This window comes from Podarcis filfolensis (assembly GCF_964270895.1).
Source record: "Podarcis filfolensis genome assembly, chromosome: 10".
Classification (NCBI taxonomy): Eukaryota; Metazoa; Chordata; class Lepidosauria; order Squamata; family Lacertidae; genus Podarcis; species Podarcis filfolensis.
In genome coordinates this window covers 46259972-46280477 of record NC_139612.1, presented here as the reverse complement: position 1 = coordinate 46280477, position 20506 = coordinate 46259972, and the positions used below count along the sequence as shown (strand labels likewise).

Genomic DNA, 20506 nt, shown 5'->3' with positions numbered 1-20506 from the left:
CACAACTGAAGTATGAAATCTGACATCACAAGCCATCCTTTCATAACATACACGGCAGAATTTGCTCTTTTGGCGAATATATGAAAAGCTCATGCCACCCTTCCACCACCACACACAAACACAATGGATCCAAGTGAATTCTCCAGACATAAGCCATGCATTTAAAAAAAGTTTATTGTAAAAAGTAAGTCCCCTTCACACTCCAAATTCAAATAGACTATATAGAAAATACAATAAGGACCATTAATCAACACCCTTGTGACAGCATTATTAGACTCTACAAAATGGAAGTACAATTGTACTTAAAAGTTTTGAGAAACTGGCAGCTCAGGCAGAGTTTCTTCCCACGACCAGTTTCTGAACAAGATACAACATATTGGCATCGTGACACTCCCACCCCATCCCACATGCTATGCAAAATAGTCTTATTTGTGTGCCATACGCTTTACAAGCTATATCAGTGCTCTGTAGGTGTAGTGAGGAGGTGGAAGGGCAATTATCCTAGCAACCGTCCACTGGGTCAGGTTTGTCAAGCTGGCACACACACTTCTGACAACCAGGCAGCTGTCATCTGGGCAAAGAGAAATCAGCTGCCTTTTTCTGGTCTTCTCCCAGAAAGTGGGAAGAGATAGCAAGGAGAAGCAATGGGAAGTTTCGATTCAAACTCTTCATGCTCTCTCTGCAATGTATGGCTTCATAAACTGTGACTTGCAGTCACCATCCCCTGATCCCCATCTCTAAGCAAAAAGCCACATTGGTAAAATCAGAGTCAAACACTCTATGAGCTGGATTAAGTAGCTCAAACATATTTACTTACACTCACGCACACACTCAGTATTTGTCATAAAGCTGGTATATAAATAAGAAAAAGCTCAATATTTTATTATTAAAAATAAGCCTGCCCTTTAAATTGTACAAAAACCGATGCAAAGTCTGGGGGGAAATCTCCTGAATGTGGTGAGCTTGGAGAGAGAGAGAGAGAGAGAGAGAGAGATGGAGTATGTCAGGAGCACTTCCAAACGCAAACAGCAAGACTGCCTCCAAAGAACATGTACAGCAGATTCTTCACCTCATGGGTGATCTCGAAACCAAAGCCCTCCCCAATCACGACATGCCAGGAGGAGCCAAACTTCTTGTCCATTGTCTCTTTGATCATCTTGGCAGCACTCTGAAGGGAAGAAACAAGAGATTCAACAAGGAAAGGAATAGGAGCCAAAGGGGAAGGAACAGCAAGTTAGAAAGAGAGAAAAATGGATTCTTTCCCATATGCCGCTGAAGCTCATCAACTGTTTATATATACAGTGAGGGGGAAAAATATTTGATCCCCTGCTAAATTTGCCCATTTGCCCTGTGACGAAGAAATGACCAGCCCATAATTTTAATGGTAGGTTTATTGTAGCTGTGAGAGACAGAATAACAACAGGAAAACCCCCAGAAACCCAGAAGACAAAAGTCAGAGATTGATGTGCATTATAACGAGTGAAATAAGTTTTTGATCCCTTTGCAAAAGATGACTTAGTACTTGGTGGCAAAACCCTTGTTGGCAATTACAGGGGTCAGACGTTTATTCTAGGTGGCCACCAGGTTTGCACACATCTCAGGAGGTATTTTGTCCCACTCCTCTTTGCAGATCCTCTCCAAGTCAGCAAGATATTGAGGCTGATGTGTAGCTACTTGAACCTTCAGCACTCTCCACAGATTTTTAATGGGATTAAGGTCTGGAGACTGGCTAGGCCACTCCAGGACCTTAATGTGCTTCTTCTTGAGTTACTCCTTTGTTGCCTTGACCATGTGCTTTGGGTCATTTTCATGCTGGAATACCCATCCTCAACCTATTTTCAATGCCCTGGCTGAGGGAAGGAGGTGCTCACCCAAGATTTGACGATACATGGTCCCGTCCATCGTCCTTTCGATGCGGTGAAGGTGTCCTGTCCCCTTAGCAGAAAAACACTCCCAAAGCATATTATGTCCCCCATGTTTGACAGTGGGGATGGTGTTCTTGGGGTCGTAGGCAGCATTCCTGCTCTTCCAAACATGGCGAGTTGATTTCATGCTAAAAAGCTCGATTTTGGTCTCATCTGATCGCAACACTTTCACCCAGTTCTCCTCTGGGTCATTCAGATGTGCATTGGCAAACTGCAGACGGGCCTGTACATGTGCTGTCTTGAGCAAGGGGACCTTGCGGGCTCTGCAAGCTCTCAGTCCTTTACGGTGTGGTGTGTAACAACTGTTTTCATGATGACTATGGTCCCAGTTTGGTGAAATTTACTGGCAGCTTCGCTTGCCCACGGAGCCCACACGCTTCCGCCTGCGTGTCTCTGCTGTTCCGGGCCCCCAGCTGCAGTTAGCAGAGCTTAGCACAGCGACAGAAGCAGAGCCGATGATTGCCTTGTGTGCTCAATAAATCAGGTCGACGCTCAGTGTCTTTCTTATCTTACAAAGAGCTTTAATCTCGTACAAATCAACAGATCATAAATCCCGGCGACAGCGCGCTCATCTTCGATCCTCTCCCGGATCTGGCTAGACTCACACTGTGTGTCAGCGTAGTCAGACACTCCCACTTCAGTCAGTGTTCTAAACACGCCTCTGAATGTGAGACGTCACACAGAACTTCTTAACCCTGTAAGTTCTGACTCTCTCCATACCCAGTTGCCCTGAGATCATTGACAAGTTCCTCCCGTGTAGTTCTGGGCTGCGACATCATGATTCTCCTGATCACTGCAACTCTGCGAGATGAGATCTTGCATGAAGCCCCAGACTGAAGGAGTTGACAGTTATTTTGTGTTTCTTCCATTTGCGAATTATTGCACCGTTTTCACCTTCTCAACAAGCTGCTTAGCAATAGTCTTGTAGCCCAGTCCAGCCTTGTGCAGGTCTACAGTCTTGTCCCTGACATCTTTGGTCTTGGTCATGGTGGCTACTTTGGAATCTGCTGGATTGATTGCTTCTGTTGACAGGTGTCTTTTGTACAGGTACTGTACCTCTCCCTTACAGCAGGTGCTTCTAATCTCAGCTCGTTACATACAGTGAAGACCAGGTAGCCTGACATCTGGCTGGTTGATAGGAGATCAAATACTTATTTCAGTCATTATAATGCACATCAATCTCTGACTTTTGTCTTCTGGGTTTCTGGGGGTTTTCCTGTTGTTGTACTGTCTCTCACAGCTACAATAAACCTACCATTAAAATTATGGGCTGGTCGTTTCTTCGTAACAGGGCAAACGGGCAAATTTAGCAGGGGATCAAATACTTTTTCCTCTCACTGTATACATAAAGAGAGAAACACACACATACACACAGAGTTTTATCTGCTGTTCTTGGCTTCATTATATAACTGCTTTAAAAACAAACTGTTGTCATTATGCATATCAATTACCATATTTTTTGCTCTATAAGACTCACTTTTTCCCTCCTAACAAGTAAGGGGAAATGTGTGTGCGTCTTATGGAGCGAATGCAGGCTGCGCAGCTATCCCAGAAGCCAGAACAGCAAGAGGGATCACTGCTTTCTCTGCGCAACGATCCCTCTTGCTGTTCTGGCTTCTGGGATTCAGAATTTTTTTTGTTTGTTTGTTTTCCTCCTCCAAAAACTAGGTGCGTCTTGTGGTCTGGTGCGTCTTATAGAGCGAAAAATACGGTATATGGTCATTTTTGTTAGCTTTGATACATTTATATTTTGGTCTTGAGATGAATTTGTAACTTTTATTGAAGTTATCTTTTTAATTGAAATTAGTTGCTCCACCAATTTAATCATTCATGTGTTTACATGGGTATTTGGGTATTTTGTATTAATATGATTCTGGTATCGTCACTGAATTATTTCTATTTATTGTTGTATTGGCTAATCAAATTTAATTTCAGGTCAACTGACAGAGAGATCAAACAATTTCCCCCCACAGACATGGGAGCTTAATAGTAATGTGTGGAATGCCCTCCCATCAGATGTCAGAGAGATAATAAACTACCTGACATTTAGAAGACATCTAGAGGCAGCCCTGTTTAGGCAGCCCTGTTTTAATGTGTGACATTTTAATGTATTTTTAATCTTTGTTGGAAGCCGCCCAGAGTGGCTGGGGAAACCCAGCCAGATGGGTCCGGTACAAATAAATAATGTTGTTGTTGATAATGATGATAATAATGTATCTTCCTTATCAATAAAAAATAAATCAAATAAATCCAAGCACAAAGTTCTCAGAAATGACCAATACCTCATTGTTGGTGGAGTATTTCTCACACGCAGTGACACACAACTCCATGGTCTCTACTCGCATCTCCTCTGGCATGTCTGTGTGCTGGAAGACAATGCAAGGAAGGCCATCAGCCACAAAGCAACCCACACTCCCAAACCCATCTGGGAGCCACCACCTCTTCTTTCTTTCATGCTTGGCTAGGAGTGGGCAAAGGATGGAAAGTGTAGAAGCCAGGCACAGGAATTCAAGGGAAATCCTCTGTGACTGAGAAGTTTATTTAGGCAACTGGAGTACCTCCCCGTTTACAGAAATGGCAGTCCTGAAGCAAGACGTCTTTCCAAGCTAGATACAGCTCTGAGGTACATTGGTTTTCTGTCCCATTCTCCTTGTCCCATCCTTACGAGGGCAGAAGCACGCCAAAGATTTTAAAACCTAGCTGTTTGCATTCAAATACAGATATGCATAACAGTAAGAAAAACCTTGCTAAAATAAGTAAGTTTCCAGTTCTTGCACTTGCCATACACACAGAGACTTTTAAATGCCAAGATCACTTTGCCTTTGGAAGATACAAAATGGTTTCCAATCATTCTGCTTTTCTATTACACAGGTAAATATCTCAGCAGCACATGCTAGAATTTGCAATACTCCATTCCTAGAGAGATTATAATCCTGCCCATGTTTATTACTTCTGTGCTAAAAATAATGTGGAGGCAGGAAGCGAGAAAGAACATGCTAATTCCACCCCTTCCCCATGCAGCAGGGAGACTTGTTCTGCTTGTGTAGCCTCCCCATGCAATGTAAAACCCAGTATTTCAGAGTCTTAAATAATGGATGGAGCCCGCATAAGTAGAGGGAATGGCAAGAGGGGTCAGAGCTAGGACACTCGTCCTCACTCTTTCTCCTCTTGTGTTCATTTAACACAGAAGTAGTATGTGTATACAGGACTTATACTTCCTCCACATGCCTCAAATGTTCCATCATTTCTTCTTGCTGCCCACTTATTGTCCCATCTGCTATCAATAACATCACATGCCTTTCCTCTTTCCCATAGGCATCTGGTTGGCTACTGCAAGAACAGGTGCCTGGACTAGATGGGCTCCAGGACTGATCCAAAAGGCTCTTCTTCTGGTACTCTGGTTTACCCTTCCAGTTTTCTTTCATGCCTTCATGCACACCTCTTTCTTTTGAGCAATCGTTCAGAAATTGTTGAGCCACTGTAGGCAATGACCACAATGACTTCTGCTTCTTCATGTGTACTTTATAAAATACAGGATAATAAACTCTTTGGGGAAGAAGCGTGGGGTAGAACTTTAATAAAGATAGAAGGTGGTAGACAAGCAACAGACACGCACCCCCATTTTAACAAGATTGCTGGGAGTGCCTTGTGCAATTGTATTTTTATGAGATATACCAATAAAGTGTCTGCTTCACCCCAAAACTCAGTACTCCTATTTAAATTAAGTAGCAAAGTAAAATGGAAGCTAATGGCACCAAGCCCCCACATCTCCTGATCCAAGAACGTATCATACTTCATTATTCCCATTCTTACCCTGATCAGTGGAAAGCTGTGAAGTCTCTTATAGTCCGCCTCCTCTTTTTTCCCCTCCCCAGTGTCTGCCATTGTCTGTCCACTGTGACCCTGGGAAGGGGCAGAGCAGCCTGTAGGGAACCAATCAAGGGCAGACTAGGACTTTTTAGAATTCAGCCTGAACAGTTTTGCAGAAGCAGGGTATTCCGATGCTTAAGAGAAAAAGAGAGGGAGAAAATAGTTCAGTTGACATATCCTCAGCATGAGGATATCACACATCTGAGATCTTTAAAAGAGTCAAAATAAAGAATGAGCCATTCATCTAGTCATGGTTATACATGGCTAGATAATATACATGCATTATGATGCCATAGTTTTAGATGATAGTCTTTTTTGCAACTGTCAGTTGTTATTAGCATAAGATGTAAAATTGAAATGGTAACAATATTAAAATACTGTGAAAATCCCAGCCTGCTTTACTTTGCTACTGCCATTTCAAAATGCCAACTCTATTTTGCAAGCAAAAGCTTACAGAGTAGCAAGTCTTCTTGCTTGCATATTCCTATCTGTCACTAAAGGAACAATGTCCTTTACATCCTGCCTAGTTAACAGCTATTCAATCAAATGTGTCCATAAATACTTTTGAGGTATACTGTAATTTAGAAATTATATCCCTCCTGGTCTAACTAAAAAAGGCTGACACTTAAAAATCCTTATTTCGTCAACTTTAAGAATAGGAACTTAATCCCACAATAACATTCTCTGATTAGCTTTGCACAAGCCCTACTTCTTGCCAGTCTCTGGCTTGAAATGGATTGATTAGCTCACAAAGGTGGGCAGACATCTTTCTCTTAACCCTAAAGATTTCCCCCCAGGCTGGAGCTACTCTAGGTTGAGAGATCATGGATATGGAATCTTTCAAAGGACCTTGGAATAACCCAAGCCAATCGATGAATAGAGGTATCAGCCTAGGTAAATCCTATATTTTGCCATGTTATGATATTTTTGCCAGTTTATCATCTATCAAAAGCCACTTTTGTGCTTAATTTCCCCATAAAAACGTACACTCAATTTTTAAAAGATCAATTGAATGCTTGTTTAGATGCCTTCTTGAGGGGGGTGGAGTACTGATATGAGAACAGCAGGCCTAAAAACAGCTTTTCTTTGCAGTTGTTGTTTATTTAGGGGTATCCAATTAGCCCTTATACTTTGGTGACAGTTCTAGAAAAGCAGTCCTTGGGAACAGCTTAAGTAACTAAATGGGCTTGGATTTTATTCCAAGAGATGCAAAGAACCTCTCTGTGAGTGAGTGTAATGGTGGCAGATGTAGGTGCCTTTCTTCCACTGACAGGTGGACATATCTTTGTGCTCTGGTCTCTCTCTCTCTCTATCTTGCAGGCAGGTATTTCATGTTATGCAATGCCTCCCACAAGCAGCCATTTTGTGACTGCTGCAAAATTCCAAATGTGCCCACATGCCCCCAAGCAGGCAGACGTCATAAGTCAGTGGTAAAGCCCATGCTTTGCATATAGAAGGGTCCAAGTTCATACCATTGCAGCTCCAGTTAAAAGGATCAATTAGCAAGAGGCAAGAAAGATCTCCACCTGAAATTCTGGAAAACTTCTAATAAAGAAGGCAATATCGGAGAGAGAGACCCCTAGCTTGACTCAGTATGTCAGGCTCATATGTTATCGAAATATCAACATCTGATGCTGCTGCTTATACAGGAAAATATCCAATATTAGTCATACTCAAAGTAGGCCCTTTGAAATCAATGGATGTAAGCAGCTTAGATATATTGATTTCAGTGTGCTCACTCTGAGTTTCCATAGCTGAGCTGTCAATGAAAAAAGCACATTTTAAAAAATTAACGCCTAATGCCAACTTCCTGGAAGAGAAAAAGTTCGCTGTTCTCAAGAGACTGGCAAACATGAAACATCCATTAGCGCCTGGGCACTTGTGTGAATGACTTTCCTCTTTTATTAGTAATGTTCCCTATCTATGAGTACAGCGATGGGCCAAAGGAAGTAACCCGAACAGGAGACGGTATGTTTAGGTTTGTCTTCTGCCTTCTTCGTGGATTCTACTGTTCCTAGTTCTCCCCTAGCAGACTTTTTTTTTTTTTTTTTGCATTTGCATTTGCACAAAACATTGCAAGAAGACCTAAAGTGTTCTAAAGCAGGTGAGCTAGAGAAATGATCTGCAACAGCGGAACATTTGGTGCCTTTGTTGCTCCCCGAGGATATTCGTTTCATCCAGCCTAGACCTCTTACCACGCCAGGCTCCGCCGCCCCGCCAGGCTCCGCGTCAAAACCCAGCCCGCGCCCCGCGAAGATGGTAGCCTGGGATGACCCCCCCGCCCCAAGGGGGCCGGACCGCGCGAGGTGCTCAGGGCCAGGAGCGCGCTTCATCCTGTGAGGGGCCAGAACTGCCAGACCGAGCGGGCTGGGGGCGCTCCGAGTGGCCCTTGGCCGGCCGGGAGGGAGGTGTGGTGGGGGGCGCTGGGGTCTCCGGGCGGCGGGAGCGCCCAAGGCTCCACTCCGACGGGGCGGAGAGGGGAACGGGGCGCGGGGAGCCCGACCCGCCTGCCCGGCTTCTCTCACCTGAGTCACCTCGACCCGGAGCCCCAAATACCAGCCTCCCTGCGGTTGTTAAGGAAAGGAAACGTGCTTGTCTTAGCAACCGACGCCGGAAGTCCCGCCTTCCCCCTTCACCCATAGGGCGAGCCGCGAAGGGCGGAGAACGCCGGGTAGGTTGCGAGCGCTTGTCTGTCACGAGGGGGGGAAAAAAGGTCCTTCAGGATCGTTGGCGGCGAGAGTTGGGGGTGTCTATCAGCTGCCGGATGCGATTTGGGAAATAAATAAAATGCCTACCTGCTGCAAAGCGGCACCAGAGGTTTTGCAGCTGTGATCGTGTTGTACGAAGGAAGGTGTGATTTGTCCAGGCAGTTAAAGGTGCTCTGTCCCCGTAGGCACAGTCCAAAGCACCCGGCATTCTCCTGCCTCTCTCCCCGTCACGTTGGGAGGGAAGTATCCCAGCAGGCGGGTGCCAGGGAACTTTTTTTTTAACCTAACCCTGTGTAGACCCTGAATTCTGTATTTATTAAAAAATAAACTGAACGGTTGTGAATAATTCAAATAAAAATACTAAGGGGGCGTGGGGGTTGGGAGAAGAAAGGAAAGCTGGGAGAAATAGATCAAGGCAAGGTGGTCAGAAAAAATCTGCATTTGCAGGTACATCTCTGCATGGTTCTCAGCATAGCTGTCAACTTTCAGGTTTGAAAATAAGGGATCAGCAGCCTCAAAAATAAGGGATCAGCAGCCTCTCCTGTCCCGGGGACAGGCTACAGGATATCTAACAATCCGGGATAGCAGCGGGAAACGGCGCTGGAATAAGGGAATTTCCCGCAAAAAAAGGGAAGGTTGACAGCTACGGTTCTCAGTAGAACTGCCTATGATTTCTGACTCCCAATTGTGTCACAAGAGCAGCAACTAAACGCCCTCAATTATACCGCTGGAGTGAGAGCTTTGGAAACGGGGAGTGGGATTTTATTGAATCCTGGAGGTTCTAGTAATGAAACTTTGATCCCACAAGCCTGTTACAATAACAAAGAACATTAATTTCACTCATGGAGAAACAACGGCCCTATCTGAAAAAAGAGAACAGTTGCAAAGAGAGGTGTGGGTGAAGAAAGCATAGCTGTCAACTTACAGATTTGAAAATAAGGGACCAGCAGCCTTGAAAATAAGGGTCCAGCAGCCAAAATAAGGGACCTGCAGCCTCACCTGTTCCAGGCACTCTAGTCTTCCTGTCCTCCTGTCTGGTCAAACTCATGCTGGTCCAACCAACTTTGTAACCAGAGGTTCAGCTGAATAGAATCTGAATCACATGCACCACAAGGCCTATGCAGCCTCAACTTAAGATGGCTCCCCGGCCTGGCTTTGCACTGCAAAGTTTGCAGCAGCACCTGCAACAAAATGGCGTCCAGCATTCAAAAACCCCCTCAGCTTGCATTAACTAGCCACACACAAGGCATGCAAGCTCCACCCCCCAGTCGTTCTTAGACTTCTTATTGGGTGAGCAACACAGCCAAGCAACACAGTTAGAGCCCCCCTCCTCCCTGGCCGGCAGGGAGGGAGGGAGAGGAGCTGCTTCCTTTGAAATTTAAGGGACATCATTTAAGGGACATTTAAGGGACATCTATCAATAAGGGACAGCAGCGGGACATGGCGCTGGAATAAGGGACTGTCCCTTCAAATAAGGGACACGTGACAGCTATGGAAGAAAGGGGAATACTGTTCATCATCTTAAATAACTGGGTGAACTGGCATTGCAGCGAGAGAGAGAAAGAGTGCAGAAGGAGGCTGCAGTTGGAGCCATCCTCCCCTAGGACTGACCCTAGACCCTAGACACTAGAGTTTAGGCAAAGTGGAGCAGTGTTATGAAAGAGCAGCCAGTTTGGGAGGAGAGGGGCTGGTGGTAGGATTGCCATATTTTGAAGAGCAAAAAAGAGGACACATTTGCCGACTTCTACTTTTAACTATTGATCACTATGACGACTCTACCCATGAAAAAGAGGATGTGTCCTGGAAAAAGAGGACATATGGCAAACCAACTAAGGTGTTCTGCTTCAGGTGTCAAAATAACTTAATTGTCCTCAGGCACCAGGCACTTTGGTTTGATGTGGGGCAGAGGCACTATTTTCTCCTCTGCCTCAGAGAGCAAAATGTCTTGGGCCAGCTCTGAGTCTGAGAGTCCTGACCCAAAAATGATTGTTTTAAACCTCATTGGGCTGTAGTATGTGGCTGGTGGACTGCAGCTATTACATGTTAGGCAAACCAGACTGACAGAAATGCTAGTCAATCCAAGTATATTGTGCATTTGCAACCTATCTGTTTGGCTATTCACGATTTCAGTTCTCTGCTAACCTTAAGTCTTATTTATAGTGGCTGATGTTTCTGCTTTTTTTCCATTTGCTAAATTACACATTCTTTCTGGATCCCAGGACCTCTTGAACCATGTCCTATTTCTTGGCTTCCTTTGCAGCTTCCTTTTTTGATTGAGATTATATGTGCTCTTGTTTTGCATCCCTAAATAGCTCCTATGTGGAATTTTAAAGTTTTTAATTTCCTCTCCTTACCTTTTGTCTCCACCATCTCATTTCCTCACCACCACCCCCATATGTCATCATAGCAGAAAGGCTGTTAATATATTTTTTTCATTGTTCAGCAATCTGTTGTTTTTCTTTGTGTGAAATGTACCACGCTGGTCCATATTTATAGTTTTCTTTTCAGCTATGCCATTTTTATTAAATACTTTTGAAATCATTTATTTTTCTGAGGAAAATGTTTCTTTGATCTCAGTCAACCCTTCCTCCCTTTCCTCAGTATTTTCACTCTGCTGTAAAAAACCCCAAAAACCCCACACACATTTATCTATGGTTCTGTTCATTCTCCTATTTACTTACCACATTTCCTGTGCTAGATTTTTAGTCTGTGTCACACATTATCTGAAATGCATGTGTGTCCTGGACTTGGTTATAAAATCCTACTGTTTGAACCGTTTTTTCTTAAACCAGCTTCACACCAGCTAGAGTTCTTAAGGCATTGCTAATCCATCTCTAGCTATGCAAATACTTATAGACATCCCTGTTACATCAAGGCCCCTGGTGTGTACAAAAACAGAAATGAAGCTGACACTAATGATGCCATGCTGATGTATGGTGAAACACTGGAAAAACAACAGCCTCACCACACTTCAAAGTGGTAATGTGAACACACCCTCTGTGTTTGAACTCCACCAGAGTTTTCTGGTTCTGTTCAGAGCAGGTTGGCACATTTCCCGATACGCCATGAATATGCTGCCACAGCAACCACAATAGTTTGGAGTGTAGATTCACTGGTTCAGATATAGCCACCTGTGTGAAGCTCTTAAATGTGTTGCAGCTACATGTGCTTGCAGATCACGTGTGCTGGTTGAGTAAATGTACAACTCATGTTAAACTAACCTGTAGATTTGGGATGGTGCAGAGACAGCACTGGAGAGGCAAAAGCAGAAGATGCTGGCCCAAGCTTTGCAATGAACATTCAACATCCAGAGTCATAAATGGTTCTGTATCAGTGCCATGTGGATATTTCTCTGGTCCTTCCTAATGCCTGCTAGTTCATGGGCAAGAGCAAACCTTGGAGGTAACACAGAGCTGCACCTCTTTATAGTTGCCAGTAGCTGTGAGGTTGGGTGTGAAGGGTGGCAGGAATATTAGGGCAGGGTATATAAATCCAGGAGCCACCTGTTGGTGGCTGCTTGAATTTCCACTGCTCAAAAAATAGAAGACATTGCAAGATTTACAGTCGTCCTTGTGGTGTAATAAAGTCTGGAATCTGGTGATAGGTGAGAAAACAACACACAATTGAAAAGTCTCAAAAGGATCTGAAGAACATTTCTACACCAATTAGTGGGAATTTATCACTTATGCAACTGCAAATGATCTGCAAAGTTATTGGTACTAGTGTGTTAATTTTGGACCTCATAACTGCGTTATATAAAAATTGTTCTCTGTTGATCTTATTCCGTGGTTAATATTAGAGAGTTAATATTACAGAGTTCCTCTGTAAGGTGACAGTGAAAAAAAGTGAAAAAAAGTATTCTTAGATGTATATCCCATAATTGCAATTGTTAAGTCCTTTTCCTTTTTGTTACAGAATTCAATAAAACATTTAAAAAACAAAAAAACCAGGAGTCACCAGCAAATTAAAAATGGGACTTGAGGTCTGGTACCTGGATTGGTGAAGAGGATAGGAAGAGTATTCTTTTGCCTCCTCAGTAGCTGCCTTATTATACCAGGTAAAATTATTTGCCCCTTTAGCCTGGCATTATTTACGCTGAATAGCAGCAGCCCTCCAGGGCCTGTTTTCCCCATCTGATCCTTTAAAATAGACATACCAGGGATTTGAACCTCTAACCTCCTGCTCTCAAAGTATGTGCACTAACATCAGCCGTCTGCCACGCACCCCACCCTGGCAACATGCTGCTGTGTGTAGGATCTGGCTACCTCACTTTCTTCAAGGATGCCAAGCATTTTCCTGTTTCTCTTTTCTCCTCACTTCGATATATACCGTATTTTTCGCTCTATAAGACACACCAGACCATAAGGCGCACCTAGATTTTGGAGGAGGAAAACAAGAAAAAAATATTCTGAATCCCAGAAGCCAGAACAGCAAGAGGGATCTGGCTTCTGGGATAGCCTCTGGCTGTTCTGGCTTCTGGGATAGCTGCGCCAAGCCTCTTCAGGGCAGCGGGATGAAGGCTCCCCTTGCCCGAAGAGGCTGCGCGTGGCTAAGGCAGAAGCCAGGACAGCAAGCGAGATCGCTGCCCTGGCTTATGGAATAGCAGCGCGCAGCCTCTCCTGGGCAGCAGGATGAAGGCTTCCCCAGCCCAGAAGAGGCTGCGCACAGCTAAGGCAGAAGCCAGGAGAGGCGCTTCGCTGAAGGGGCGCTGCGTAGCTCTCCCTCTCTGTGCAGCGCCCCTTAAGCAAAGTGGGAGGAGGAACAGAAGGAGCCCCTTCTGTTCCTCCTCCCGCTTTGCAGGACAGGCGCATCGCTGAAGGGGCAGTGCGCAGTTCTCCCTCTCTGCGCAGCGCCCTTCGCTCCATAAGACGCACTCACACTTCCCCTTATTTTTTAGGAGGAAAAAGGTTTGTCTTATGGAGCAAAAAATACGGTAATTTCCTTCTGGAAAGAAAAGTGCTTTCTCAAGTTTTTGCAAGTGCTGCATGGAATGTGCAAGTGCCACTCAGTGTGTGTGTGTGTGCGCGCGCGTAGCGGGGGGGGGGGAGTAGAAACTGTGACATCACTATCAGGGGGCCATCTTAATGTTTCGCCATCAGAAGCGACAAGGCCTTTAACAGTGTGACACTTCAGCTCTCTCTTGCTCAAGTACCTGCAACTGCATTTGCTTAAATTCATCCCTCTCCTTGTTGCCTTCCTTGCTGTCAAATATATATGTAAGCTCCTTGGTGTCAGTGACCTGTATTATTATCATTAAGACCTGTAATGCACATCAATAGTGCCTTATGAAATAATCTCCTGCACCCATTATTATTATTATTATTATTCATGAAGTCTGCCAATTTACACAATACCCTCAGCATCCTAAAGAGAATCAAATACAAACACCAAAGTTTATTGTCAACCATCAAATATACAAAAAAAATACATATGACACATACATGTGTGAGCACATGTCAAATCCTGTTTAACAACTGTACAAAAGAAGGAGGGGGGAGCGAGAAGGAGAGTGAGAAAGTGACCGGTGGTCGAATTATGCCCTCAGGCTTGATGCACTAAGATCACAGTGTTTACAACTTGAACATCATTGCTTCCATCCCCTCACCGACTCCTGTGTAGTCTCCTCCCTCGGAGGGGTTTGGGTCACCTTGGCAACAGGACAATTTGATAGCAGCTTTATATGTTATAGTTTTAGTGGGTATATCTTGCAAGACTGGTGCGTACTGACATGACACTGACAACTCCACATACACTGTGGAGAGCTAGTGTATGTGGCTCCAAATAATGTTATAATGGGATGAAATTGGGGGTTGCAATGGATGACCTCAGGGTCCCTTCAGGCCCTGTGATGCTTGCTTGTGAGAGTGAGGTATGCCAAACTGGTTGGACTAGCATGGCTGCTGGTAATGTAGTCAAGAACCCTTAATGGAGAACCTTGTTAGGGAGATAGCTCTGTGTAGCTGGAGTCTTCCAGAAGAAAGAGCCATTCGTGAAGCAGGTCTTGCTTTCTCCCATGTGGTAATTCTGTACCTTTGAGGAATATAAACAGTCCTAACTGTGACTCAGCTATACAGCTGCAAATAAAATGTTTGAAGTGTGTTTTAAGTGCGATATACACTAAATGGTGATGGTGAGCCTTATGGAAAATTCAATGTAGTTTTTAAAACGCATTTTTTTAAAAAAAAAATCATTTTCAGAACTTTTTTTTATATTTGTGTAGATTCCACCCCAGTCAGAACATAGAGGGCTGAGCTGTTCTCCAGGAAATCCCAGTGGTGTTGGCAGTTTCTCTGGAAATCTGATGGGGAGCAGCAAACTCTGGAGATCTGTTGATGGGTTCAGTTCTGTGAATCTCCACCTATGCTCCATCTGAATATATGTGTAAATAAAACATGTATCACAAACTACCAATAAGTCTCTAGCGGCCTCTTTCTGAAGGAAACAAAACCCAACAATGCTTCACCCCTGGATTTCTCGCCATTTGGAGAATAGTAGGTTTCTGTGGCTTATACTGTATCTACCCTACATGTAACAGGAGGCAAGTGGTTATATGCTAGATCAAAGATATCACCTCCTCCAAATGTTGTTAGACTAGATGTTGTTAGCTCAGTTGGTTAGAGTGTGGTGCTGATAACACGAAGGTAGCAGGTTCAATCCCTGTAGGTAGGGGACAGGGTTATTCCTGAATTGCAAGGCGTTAGACTAGTAGATTCTCAGGGTCCCTTCCAGCTCTATGAACTTCTGGAGGAGCACCACCACATTGGCTATTCTTGCTCTAGACCTACTTTGCCCATTAAAAGTGCAACATATAAAGCAGTCCTTAAAGGAGGAGCCAGAAATCTATGAAACGACTTTGTCCGCTCTGCCTTCCCTCACCCCTTTTGTTCAGAGAGAGAGAGAGAGAAAGAGAAAGATCCAACGTGTTGTATCACCAGTCATGGCAAGTGGTAAGTTTAAGGTGAGGGAGGAAGCAAAATACGACACAAGCAATCACAAGATCCCCAAAGGAAAGCAAAATAACTCACAGGTGCAGTTATCAGTGGGTTCACAGGTTTCAAAACCATTGTAATATATCAGGCACTCAAAAGGCATACAGACTTCCCTAGCTCCTACATTTCTGACCCGCGGCTAACCAGCCACCCTTCCAATCTCTTCCCAACGTCTTCTTTTCCACTAGAGTAGTGAAGACTCTCTTGTCAGCTGCTCCAAGAGTTATCGTTAGTCCCTCCCCCTAAGTGGCACATTGAGAATGTGGGGGAGAGAATGGTGGGGATCAGAACAGGAAAAAAAAGAACACAGCTAGATTAACTGCACAGACGTGGCCTCCCACCTCAGAATATGGCCTGTTCAAGGCTGACGCACACACAGCATTTTCTTTTACAGGGTTCACACAAGGGGTGAAGGGTTATCACAGACACATCCAGCAACAAGTCACGTGGTCACCAGAGGAGCTTGAAAAAGAACCATGGCAGTCCATGGGAATTCCAGTTTGACGGTTGTCAACTGACCACTTAAAAAAACACCCCAATTCTAGCCTGGGTAGCTTTTAAAAACAGTTTTAAGTCTAGTTTCCAGAAAAGCAAATTGCAAGGCTGCTTCCGCCTGCTCTGCTGCTGCTAGTAGCATTTCTTCTCGTGAAGCTGTGCATCTTAAATGATTCGATGCCTTCTGTGCTTAGTACTATCCCTAGGGCCAGCAAAAACCACTGGCTAAGTGCAGGCAACCTTACAAAATTCATGTTACATTTATCTGTGAATGTGTGCTGGGAGAACAATTAAACCAGACCTTTGGCAGATTAACAGTCTATGTCCTTTTAAATGTGTTTGGAGGAGAGGGGTTATTGGTTTGTTTTGCACTTGTTTTTTATTTTATTTTTATATTAGTATAATAAATAAATAAACCACCCTTCATCTGAAGATCTCAGGGCAGTTCACAAGAGAAACGTATTATGTACTTTGTGGTTTTATTCTGTATTTTTATGCTGCATTTTACAAATTTGATTAATACAAATTAATACAAATTTATTTCATTTAAATTGAAATAATTAATAATAAAACAATTGGGCTTGCGGATTTGTGTGATCAAATCCATGTTTTATTTATGCGGCAATTGCTTCTTTTGACTGGTGGTACTTCTGAATAATCATGCATAGGATTGTACTGTAAATACCAAGTAGTCCATGATATGCAGAGATTGGGCTGGGAGTAGCAGGATACTCTGCAAGCACTTGGGTCACTTACATCATTGCTGTTTAAGCCACAGAGGAGGAGGCACACATGGTTACCGACTCAGGATGAGAAAGGCTTGCCTTAATGAATTCAAAAACAGAAGAAATATTTTGACCTTAAATGTAAACATTGCAACAGGTTGAAGGAAAAAACCAGGGAGGGAAGGAGGGAGGCAAGCTTCTTCTTCAATGCACGTTTTATGCTTGACTTGGGAAATACTTAAGTATCCACATAATTGTGACAATCAAGAAGAAGGGAAAGAGTTTTGAGGCTGCTTCCCAACCATTGCTATTTGGGGGAGACATTCACAGAGTGGCATATTCAGGCTACGCACCTAAAGCTGATTCACCTGCTTCTTGGAAAAGTAGGACTGGAAAGTGTGGAAACACATGACATCGTGTGTCCTCTCCACAAACAAATCAGAATGGATCCTCAAACGTGGTTTTATGTTCTTCATACTTGCGTTCTAATCTCTCACGGTGAGAAGCCAAAGGGAGCATTTGCTGTTGCTCTTTCTGGGAAAGAGACTGGGGAGGAGATGGGAGTTATAGAACTATGAAATAATTGAGCAATGTCTAGTCCAGAGCTTTCCAAACTTTTCATGTTGGTGACACACTTTTTAGACATGCATCATTTCGCAACACAGTAGTTCAGTTTTACCAGCAAACTAGAGGTTTAACTAACCCCTTTCCAGCCCTGGGAGGAGCGTAAGGAGCGGTTGCATGACACACCTGCACACTGCAGCCGACACACTAATGTGTCGCGACGCACAGTTTGGAAAGCTCTTGTCTAGTCTCTACTACTCATTCCCCATTTGAGTGCTTTAAGTCAATGCACCACAAGCATTGGAGAATGTATGTCATGAGCATCTAAACTAATATCTAGAAAGCCAAAACATAGGTGCTTATCATTCTTCTGGTTTGATACTTTCCTCCCTTATTCTGCTACTCCTTTTCTCTCTTTTTCTGCCACCACTTATCTCTCTCTTTCTCTGCCTGAGGTCCAGCAGCCTGGATCTAATTGAAACCTCTGCTCAACACAGAAAATTCTAAAGTAGAGCACACCCAGCAAATGGCCATCTAGCCTCTGCTTTCACAGCGAGGAGGAGTCTTTGCACCTCCAGTGGCATCAGCAGCTGTAAATGTATGGGCTAAGATCAGGCAATAGAAGAAAAGATCCAGTGTGCACTAGGGAAATGTTGTGCTCTTCTGGCATCTGCAGAGTTGATCAGGATTTGGGACACCTCCCTGAAGGCATCAATAGCACCTGCCTTTTTGGTTCCTTTCTTGAGCAGGGACATTGGATTGTCAGGAAGTGATCCTGCTGTGACCTATTGGCTGTTCTTATTCTCATTTACCAGAAGGCTTATAACTGTTGGAAGCAATCTACAAGGGGTCAGCACAGTGGCGTAGCGTGGGTTGTCAGCACCCGGGGCAAGGCAAGTAATTTGCGCCCCCTAACCCGTGGATTTTAGCTGCGAGTGCGAGCGCGCCCCCCCCCCAGATGTTGCGCCCGGTGCAGCCGGCCCCCCCTGCACCCCCCACGCTACGCCACTGGGTCAGCAGCAGGAGAGTCGACCTGCTCATACAATTTTGTGTTGCCTAATCCATTAAGAAGCTGTGTAGCATTAGAGCTCATTTGTGCATGCAAGTCCATTGTTTGATTATTATGGCCACGTTGACACTATACATTTAAAGGACTATGGTACCACTTTAAATAGTCATGCCATCCTGCAAAAGAATTCTGGGAGCTGTAGTTTTGGGAAAGCCATGGCTGTTTTAAATGTATGGTATGCATGTGGCCTTCATCGCCAAATAATAGTGACTTGCCTGGGTGGAGCAGTCATCACAGATCAAAAAAACAGTGAGACTTCCCTATCATATCACACATCTCTTCCAACACCATGCTTTTGAATGGAAGCCATTCACACGATCAGCTGTGAGTCATCAAGTGATAACACCACCAAGTGACAAGAAATCAAGTAAAAGAACATGCATGTGCGAATCAGCCCTTAGAGGAAGGGAGGAGAGGGGAAGAGCAGCTCCCGTAGATAAAGGGTTAGGTAGGAAAGTCAGAATTTTTTGATTGCCACTTATGTGTTCCCTCTTTAAAAGCTTTAATAAAGTATAAAACAATGGATTCTTTTTTTAAAAAAGAAAAAGCTGTTAAAGAATTTGGAATCTTAAGTCCCATTAAAAATGAACAGAACTGTGCAAATCACACAGCATTTCAAATGGCTTCGTATCTGGGGTGGAATGTTGGATTATCGTAAGGAGAAGAGAACCCGAACCTAGAATTTAGGCCTTTGTTGAATTAAGGAATCTGTTGGCAAAGGGCTGCCTTACTAGTGAAGGCTAGAGATCAGAGGCCAGAAGGCAGAAAAGTCAGTGGAACTTCCTGGTGGTTGCATGCAAAGACTAAAGGAATATTGGCTTGTGTATTCCAAGACAATCAGTGGCTTCTCATGGGCAAATACCGCCACTACCAAGCAAATTTTAAAGCCTTCTGCTTATCAGAGCCCCCTTATCAAATCAATGATGGCACCAGCAAAATGGGAAGGGGGGAGCAATGTTGGCAATACCAGTTCCACCAGCAGTTTCCCATTCACAACATCAGCCCCTGGCCTTCATCACACTGTTGTTGGGATATGGCCTACTGCTCCTTAACACACACACACACACACACACACACACACACACAGGCCGTCTTTTTGGAGGGCCTTGCCACTCACTGTATGAATCAGAAAGAGTTTTACTGAAACAATGAAAAAACACAGTGTCACAATTTTCTTTGAAGTTCAGAAGGTTTCCCTGTCCCTTGCACACATGCACACACTCACACACGCAGCTCTCTCCCCAGACCAATTCAGACTCCAGGATGTTTTTGTATGGGGATAAAGATCTCCCGTGCTGCCTCATTCCTTAAGTAGAATGGAGGAAGGGGAAGTAGCTTTCATGCTCCTTTGGTAGGGACAAGGACCTCTCACGCCTTCATCCTCTCCTCACAGACGTCAAAGCTCCACTTGGCTGCCCCTCCATGGACCTCAACCAGTTTTTCATCCCAGTGGATGATGTTGCCTCGCAGGTGGGCCGTGCAGTTGGCTAAGCCCAAAATCTCTGCCGGGGTCAGGACATGATCCCACATGTTGAACTGAGAAATTTCACCAACGAAGGCCTGAGTGGCATCAAATCTTCCACCCAATGCATCCTGTAGCATCGTGTTGGAGAGAAGGACAGACAAACAAAGGGCAGCCAATAAGATAGAGAAGAAAAATATATACAAGAAATTGAATATGAGGCCTTCCATGGGCTCTGCTAAACTATGGGCCCTGCCACACTGCCAACCCTCTGCAAGTGACAACATTGGGTCAATTGGTTTCCAAGGAGTTCAGGACCCTGTTTCATTCTCATCTTTCCTTAGCAGTATGGCACAGCAAACTATGGAATAGCTTTGCTCTCTCCCCACCCTCTGCAACTTTCTGCATGTCCAGTTTTTGCATTAAAATGCAAATTTCCAAGTGCTTCCATGCAGCAGTTTATTGTGCAAGCAATAATGCGAGCTTTGCATCACATCCACACAGCACTATCTTCTGACACAGTACCGGTATATTAGTTTCCTGTTTAATCAAGATTCTCCACTTCTGCCCGAAATCCCCCAAGTAAAAATCAAAACAAAAATGTAGAAATTGTACATCTGCACTGAATATGGGGGCAGTGGTGGAACATAGGGTGCCATCTGGATGAGGGTGGCATCATGTGGGCGCTGCACAAAACTT

At 44.2% G+C, this 20506-nt stretch overlaps 2 protein-coding genes and 1 long non-coding RNA gene across 5 annotated transcripts in view; 1 reads left to right on the top strand and 2 right to left on the bottom strand.

Annotated features, from left to right (window-relative positions):
- Nucleotides 1-156: 156 nt before the first annotated feature.
- Nucleotides 157-8443, bottom strand: DNAL4 (dynein axonemal light chain 4). 2 transcript variants are annotated; one of them, XM_083574228.1, is made up of 4 exons: nt 8321-8443; nt 5739-5929; nt 4208-4291; nt 157-1168 (listed from the first exon to the last, which is right to left on the bottom strand). In XM_083574228.1, exons 2-4 carry the CDS (start codon nt 5808-5810, stop codon nt 1004-1006), a joined length of 321 nt encoding a protein of 106 aa, XP_083430354.1. In that variant the 5' UTR covers nt 5811-5929; nt 8321-8443; the 3' UTR covers nt 157-1003. The 2 variants fall into 2 exon arrangements, with proteins under 2 accessions (XP_083430354.1, XP_083430355.1); XM_083574229.1 differs by lacking the exon at nt 8321-8443 and adding an exon at nt 7991-8273.
- Nucleotides 8444-13564: 5121 nt separating this feature from the next.
- LOC310743364 lies at nt 13565-18880 on the top strand. Its single transcript, XR_014538979.1, has 2 exons — nt 13565-18139; nt 18303-18880. It is a non-coding gene; the product is annotated as an uncharacterized lncRNA (long non-coding RNA).
- Nucleotides 18881-19375: 495 nt separating this feature from the next.
- Nucleotides 19376-20506, bottom strand: part of NPTXR (neuronal pentraxin receptor) — a 28287-nt gene continuing 27156 nt past the window's right edge. For both annotated transcript variants that reach the window (XM_083573537.1, XM_083573538.1), the window contains exon 5: nt 19376-19938. In XM_083573537.1, the coding sequence (XP_083429663.1) occupies nt 19714-19938 (225 nt within the window). In that variant the 3' untranslated portion in view covers nt 19376-19713. The remainder of the gene's footprint in view (nt 19939-20506) is intronic.